General features: G+C 33.8%; 1 protein-coding gene across 1 annotated transcript in view; it reads right to left on the minus strand.

Moving 5' to 3' along the window:
• Positions 1-3,656: 3,656 nt before the first annotated feature.
• The window catches only part of LOC118736157 (uncharacterized protein DDB_G0287625-like), a 5,674-nt gene continuing 1,339 nt past the window's right edge, over positions 3,657-7,991 (minus strand). Inside the window, exons 2-3 of the mRNA XM_036466255.1 lie at positions 4,003-4,391; positions 3,657-3,885 (exon numbers count right to left, since the gene is read on the minus strand). Coding sequence (XP_036322148.1) covers positions 3,657-3,885; positions 4,003-4,391 — 618 coding nt within the window. The remainder of the gene's footprint in view (positions 3,886-4,002; positions 4,392-7,991) is intronic.

Consider the following 7,991-nt stretch of genomic DNA (forward strand, 5'->3'; position numbering starts at 1 on the left):
TTTTTACCAGTTAAACTTGGCCTAATATTTTTTATTCCGAAAGTTCTTTTCTGGATAATAAACAAACAGCTTATCAAAATTAAACAAATTTGGTATCATGTGAGAGGACTGAAACAGCTTTTAAACAGAAATAACGAACGAAGGTTACCACCTCTATTTATATATTTTTTTATATCATTTAATACTAAAGAAATTCATATACCTGACCCAAGGTTTGTTCTATGGTAATTAATTATCATTTTTTATTGAAATATTTTTCAATAGGTGACTTTGCTTGTTTAGACATTTCAGTTTGAAAGCTATTTAAGTCCTCTTTCATTTGATACCAAACTTGTTTAATTTGGATAAGTGGTTTGATTATTATCCGGAAAGGACTTTTAGTTGTGAATAAAAAATATTTGGCCCAGTTTAACTCGTAAAAAAATAAGTGTTATTTTCGGTCCCTTCAATATTCGCATTCGCAAAAGATCCGCATTGATTAATGCGAATGCGAATGTTAAAGTTAAAGCGGAAGCTCCGCGGTTGCAAATGCGAATGCGAATATTCGCAACAACCCTGATACACACGTGCATTCAAACATACATATATATCCCTCAGTGTAGGATTACGATTATTTTAATCGCAATTTCAAAAATTATTAAATTAGGATTTCGGTAATCGTTCATCGAAGGCATCTTAGCTTACGATTACAGTAATCGTAATTTAAGCTTTTTTAAAATTACAATTACTGTAATCGTAATCTAAGTTCGCTCAATGAATGATTACAAAAATTTTATATTTACAATTTTTCTAATTACAATTTTTTGAGTAATGTTAAACGAAGTAATTCTATAAATTTGCGAAATATAAATGCGCGCTTAACGATAATATGAAGACAATATGTATTTATCTAAATCCCTATAACAGAAAATACAGGATAACAATTAAAGTAATCGTTCCTCGAACGAACTTGGAATACGATTACAGTAGTCGTAATTTTAACTTTTTTAAAATTGCGATTACTGTAATCGTAATCTAAGTTCGTTCGATGAAGGATTACTGTAATCGTAATCTTGTTTTTTTAGCTTTTTGGGATTACTGCAATCCTAATCGTTTAGTAATCCTTATCCTTATCGCCCAGCTCTGACTAGAAACGAAATGAAAAGAATGCGTTCAGATTATCTGGCCCCATATTATCCGGGAACAACGTTCTAATGAATAAGTGAACAGAAAAATGTATTCCGAATGTTCGGAATGTGAATAAAGAAACTCTCGCCGTGTGTTAATGTGTGTTGTTTAATTGAAATTACAACCGCTTGAACTAAAAATGCATGTCTGGCCCCACTGTTTGTGGATCACACATTTTTGAAGTGAAACTTCTTAGGCGGCGGTATCAGGGTTACCACTGAAAAACTTTCTTTCCTACCAAGAGCTGGTTTAAAAACCTACCAAAATGACTTCTTTCCTACCATTTTTCTTAATCAAGAAAACGGCTTTTGACAGAATTAAATACATTTATTTTTGTCGGTTTTTATACTTGAAATAAGATTTCTAGGTAAACAAAAAGATCAGAATAATAGCTATTATATACATAGTATGTCACACAAAAAAAAGAGGTGTGTGCTTTTAACCAGACCCACCTACGGACATGATTCTCGACCCGCTGAATCAGAATCTGAGGTCCGTTTGACTTCTACACCCTCAAAATTTCGAGTAAATTGCGAAAAATCGAAAAAATGGCACAATAATAAAGTTTTCGGAGTAAATGGCTTGAGATATCGTAGCAGAAAATAAAATTCCGTTGTAGATTTTTATACATATGTAGCTCATTTGCATTCATATTTATATTATGAAGTATATATACATATATATATATAAAAATAAGATAAAAATAAATCTCATGATTAGGCTTGCCAAATGTCTGGGTCTAATTACGAGCCTCCGGGCTTAGGATAAAAACTGCGCGCTGCGGACTTGCCATTAATTTCTTAGAGTTGCGATCAAAAACTTTGAGATTATCCTATTTACTGGATATTTGGCTACTAATAAGTTGTTTTCTTTTATACCCGAGTGCACTTGTGCACAAGGGTATATTAACTTTGTTCGCATAACGGTTGTTTGTAACAGCCAAAACGAATCGAGATAGATATAGACAAATGTATACATAAATGCTCAGAATGAATAGAGAAGTCGATTAAGCCATGTGCGTCTGTCCGTCCGTCCGTCCGCCGTATACACGATAACTCGAGCAAAAATTGAGATATCTCAACGAAATTCGGTGTGTAGGTTTCCCTTTACCCCAGGTAGGTTGCTAATGGGCGAAATCGGACTGTAACCACGCCCACTTCCCATATAACGGTACTTTAGAAAAATGCAAAACTACAATATTTCAGTAAGTATTGGATCCAAATTGTTAAAAATTAAAGTATGTGAAGTCGAATTTCGGTAAAAAGTAGTATTATTATGACAAATTATGGAAAATGGGCGTGACCCCGCCTACTTATGATGAAATGCTTCACCAATCCTTCCCAAACTCGGCACGACCCTTGCCAAGGGCCTAGCTAAGAAATCTGTTGGAAAATCTTTGAAATCGGGCAATAAGCACGCCCACCTCCCATATAACGGTAATTTACAGAAACACGAAAACTGCGATAAATCAGTTACTACTGAAGCTAATTGACTCAAAATCGATAATTACAATAACCTCTTAGCACAAAATTATATTATTATAATTATAATTAGTAATTTGTTAACTTGGCGAGTTATCTCTTCACGTTGGGAATATGGCAGACGATTTTACATATACCGGGTCAGTGTCAGTCAACCTAAGTTTCTGTTCATAAAAATTGTTTAGTGTCATTTTGTCTATTGTCAAGAGCGAAAATGTCTGCATATTTGATGCAAAGGTCAAGTAAATTGCTGTTAGTTCCTGTGGAGATTTGGTTTTTTCAAAATATTTGTTAATTCGTTCGTTCGTGAATCTTCTGTCTTGGTTTTATTAATTGAGTAAACGTGATAGTCAGAAAGTTTTCCGGTCCGAATATTTACATTTCGGTACTTGTTTTAGGTCATCTGTGGTATTTATGATTTTAATATTTAATTGGGTTACTGCTATTAACTATGCATCTTGCTGTGAATACACCATGTTCAACTTCCTGCGATTCTACAAAAAAGTGGATCCGGCGAATTGCCAAAATTGAAAATTCGATAAACTCCGCATCTGGGTGGTATGATACAAGTGTCGCTTTCGGTTCCGTGTAGGATTGGTATCGCGACTTTTTCATTGCCGACCCAGAAGGATATACGATTGCTTGCATAGCTAATAACGCATTTGTTACTTTTCAGAAAATCTTTACCCAGTATACCATCAGATGGTATGTTAAAATCGTCGTTTACTACATGTAAAGTATGGTTAATGTAAAAATCAGTAAAAGTCAAGTTTACGGTAATCGTACCTAAAGTAGGAACAGTATTAGAAGTGACACCGGTAATGTTAATTATATCGTTTTTATTTATAGGAAAATGTTTATCAATGCTAGAGTTTTTTATTAGAGAAATGTCGGCTTGCGTGTCGACTAAAAACGTACAAAATTTGTTAAACCCATTAATTTTCAATTCGATAAAGTCGGAGTAATTCAAATTTAAGCAATAAATGCCCTTTGTAGAAAAAGATTCATCTAATTGTCCAATTCTTCCGCCCTCAGTGTTCGCTCCTGAGGGGCGTGGGCATTTAAAGCGCGCACATTAGCATTATTGCGTGTATTTGGACGTCTACTGCTATTATTGTTGCTGTTATTATTTCGATTATTGTTGCCTGATGACCGATTAATATTATTGTTGAAATTTTTACCGTTATACCTTGAACCGTAATTGTTGTACCTACTGTTATTACCGTTATTATTGTACCTATTGAAATTAGAGTTATTTTGTCTGAGATTGTTATTGTTGTACCGATTGAAGTTTTGACCTCTGAAGCTACCTCTAAAAATATTTGGCCTATTTACTCGGGATCGAAACTCTAACACTTGACGCTCTTTCACTTGATTATTTTGTTCGACTATAATTTTGGCCACTACGTCCTTTGAATCACTGAAGGTAGTTGACGATAACATTGATTTGACCAAATCTGATCGAGTATTAAGTCTACAAACGTTAACTGTTTGTTCGACTGCCATTTCATGGGCCTTAGACTGTGTCATACCTTCAATGATCAGAGAATGCTCTAATGCATCCGAAAGCTCCTCGACACGCTCAGCAAAATCCGTATAATTTTTGTTTATGACATGTAAAGATGCAATTTTCCCAGCTACAACTTTCGAGTTGTCTGGCTTTATGCTATTTCTCAACGCATCTTTGATTTGTCTAACAGAATTAACTACGGTTGGAATTGCTTCACGTGCCTTGCCTTCGAGCTTCGATTTCAAAAATGATATAAAAGTTGTATTTAAATTTTCGTCTGCAAAATCTTCAATTAATTTAATAAATGATTCAAGTGCTAGCGGATCGCCATTGTAATTTTCCCTAATGATTGAGGCACAAAGGCGGTAGCCATGTCTAAAAATTCTTGAAAAATTGTCGAAAGCTAACAGTGTTGACGGCTCGTCGGATACTGTTAGCAGATCTTTAAAGGATGGAAGTGAAGTACTTCTTTTCTTTCTGATTAATATTTAGTAAGCTCAAAAAAAAAATAAGTCGCTTAAGTCTACAAATATAAAAGTTCAATGAAATTTTTGATCGCAAGTAACCGTAGCGGGGAATAAGATTTTTAGTTTATATATTTTTTTTTCTCGGCAGCAATTCCGAATTGAAAGAAAAAAAAATTATTAATTAATTTATAAATTTTGCAAAAAGTTAAACGTTAGAATATATGTATATTAGACTGCAACACCAAACAAAGCTGCGGTTTTTCCGCCGGGATTACAAAATTTATTATATCTTAAGACGTCCACCAATATATTTCGAAAATATATTAAGATTTAAGTGAGCTGGACCGATTTCAAAATACCTCCAAAAATGGAGTTTTTTATGAATAAAAATAGTTTCTTAAAGAACTTTTTGAAAAAAGTCCCCTCAGATGACAAAACAGATTAAGCTTAAAAAATCTGCCTGAAAATATTTAAAAATCTTTTCAATGGAATCGTAAGAATGGGAGTTTTGATGCTGTTTTTATCAAAGATTGATTTACGAAAAACTTGAATAACTGGGCCAAAACTGTTCTGATTTAGAATTGTGGGATCTCAGTAGAAAAGTATTTTCATACTGTTTTTATTTCTGTCCAAACAAAAAATCATTCATGTCCCAATTTTTTTTTTCAAATACTAACTCATCTTAATTCAACTTTGAATGACGTTCGTTCATCCTACCTTTCTCTTTCATCCTTTGAATGAGTTTATTAGCGAGAAAATACCTTTCCATCGACTCCTCTTAAGTCTAAATCAGAAGAGTTTAGGCTCAGTTATTCAAGTTTTTTCTTAGAGCAGTCTTTGGAAAAAGTTAAAAAACAGCATCAAAAATCTCATCATTACGATTCCGCTCAAATTTTTTTTTAATTTTTTTTTAATATTTTTATGCAAATTTTTTAAGCTTAAACCGTTTTGTGATTTAAGGGGATTTAAAAAAAAATTTTAAGAAACTATTTTTATTCATAAAAAACTCCATTTTTGGAGGTATGTATTTTGAAATTGGTCCAGCTCACTTAAATCTTAATATTTTTTCGAAATATTTTGGTGGACGTCTTAAAATATAATAGATTTTATAATTACAATGGAAAAATAGTACCGATTTTTTTTGTATGGGGAGTGATGCAGTCTAATGTATATGAATGCAAGTAATCAAAGTGGGGATTAAAAATTATTTAACCGGCAATGGAATTGTAGGAAATGGGAACTAATATTTTGAAAAATTGTATGTTTGTGTCACGTTATGTACTACTTAGTACGAAAAATGTTATATGAAAAATACGAATCACTTATATGATACTCGAAATTAAACGAAAAAAAAATCATTGAATCACTCACGTCAACTTACATTACTATGGCAATGGATTTTGAAAAATTCGATTGGCTCACTTATATCTAACGTTAAATCGCTTATATATCTAGTATCGCTTATATATCTAATAAGAAACCGTTTTAAATCCAAAAGCTCGTTTGTACTATTTGTACTATTATAGCAATTTTTTTGTTTAATTTGTAGATCACAACTATTTAGAAAAGTTCACTCCTTCGCGTTTTTGTTTTAAATTTAATTTGTTTTTCTTACTTCACTTCAATATTTTTCTTTTAATATTAATTTTTTCCAAAGTGCACTAGGGTGCATACTAATGTGTTTATATATGTATATGAAAAAAGGGAATAATATATGTATGATAATATTTCTTAAACTAATCTGCCTTACTCCTGATCAGTACTGTACCCATATTACTGCTTTTCCGCCGTTATCCCGCGCCGCTGTCTAAAAATTGTTTACTATTGTTGGTGTTATTGTACTGCTATTTATACTGCGGCCTCCCTCGCTGCTGTCTCAACTTGAAAATTTTCTATTTTGTTGTTGCTTTTGGTGGCGTGGTTATGCCGTGACCTGCGCAGTTGCGGGGGTACTGCAAATTTTCTTTTGTACCTCTAGATTAGCTGGTGGACTGCTGTGCAACTCCCGGTATATATTAACGGTGCCGTAGGTCTTGTGCCTTGCCGCTATGCTAAGCCGTTATACATATACGTGTGGCTGGTGGTGGTGTGGCTTCGTTTGTCGCCGCTATGTTTGCTGTTACGGTGGCGTGGGTCTCAAAAATATTTCGAAAAAATATTATAACGGGATACTCATGCGTATATGTATGCATATAGTACAGTTGCGGGTGGCGTGATTTTGTATGTACATTCATACCGTTACTCACTGCTGCTACTTGCCGATGGCGTGTTATATACGTACATATATGTATGTAAATGTACCGCTGCCATATTCGTTTTGTACATACGTACCGCTGGAAAGACCGTTTTGCCGATGTCGAGGCTGTACCACTGCTATCACCACTACCACGCACCTCATTTCAACTACCACTGCCACGCACCAAATTTTGCATACCACTGCCACGCACCAAATTTTTTAATAAATTTTTATTTTATGAAAATTCCGATTTGCAATTCATTTTTGATTTGCTTTTGTAATTTAAAATATTCTTTTTTTTTAATTTTTAATTTCTTTTTTTTTTCTTCACGCGTTCCGCTGCACCGCTCCAGGCCACGGTCGCCATATCGTGTCCCCTCTGGAATATACTGCTTCGACTCCTTACCTTCTTGTTAGTTCCGCACGGGTGCTCCGCTGGGTGCTTTGCGCGTCGGCGCTAGAAAACCAAATTTCTAATAGGCCTCGCGTCTAGTTTTAGCCCAAAGACTCGGGACTATTTTATATTATTAAAATTTTAAGTATTAAAATGTTACACCCGCGTTGACTACTTGCGCTTGTAATTAAAATTCAAAACTTTACTTTAAAAATGCTCTTTTTTATTTAACTCGTCCGATGTGTTTTAATGGCGGTTCGCGAATGACTCCCTTTGTACATTTTGGTTCTTTATCAAGCGTATGTGGAACGTAAATTACTCAGGGCTACCAGGGCGCTGAATAGGGCTGCCGTATTGCTGGCGGTGCCACTACAATATATCTTTAACTCTTAGTCTAAGGGGAAAATTCTACATATAGTTTGTTAATCGCGCGACGTTCTATGGCCCTAATCTAGAACGAATCAAAAAAATTACGTTTTTTTGGTTTTATTGGCGAATTTCTAACTTAGCAAGTTTTAGTTTTTGTATTTTCAAAATTGAAGTGGATTTAGCAGGTTTTTTTTATGAATAAAATTGTTTCTATTTTATTTTTTGTGATTACGAGCTCAATTTAAATGTTAATTAAAATAGGACTCCATAGATAAAAACAATCATATATATAAAAAATACAACAGATTTATTCTTCCGTTTATTGCAACAAAAATAGGCAGTTTATAATACATATATTAATAACTAT

This window comes from Rhagoletis pomonella, unplaced genomic scaffold (assembly GCF_013731165.1).
Source record: "Rhagoletis pomonella isolate Grant_MI unplaced genomic scaffold, Rhpom_1.0 Rhpom_scaffold_00003, whole genome shotgun sequence".
In the NCBI taxonomy this organism is placed as follows: Eukaryota; Metazoa; Arthropoda; class Insecta; order Diptera; family Tephritidae; genus Rhagoletis; species Rhagoletis pomonella.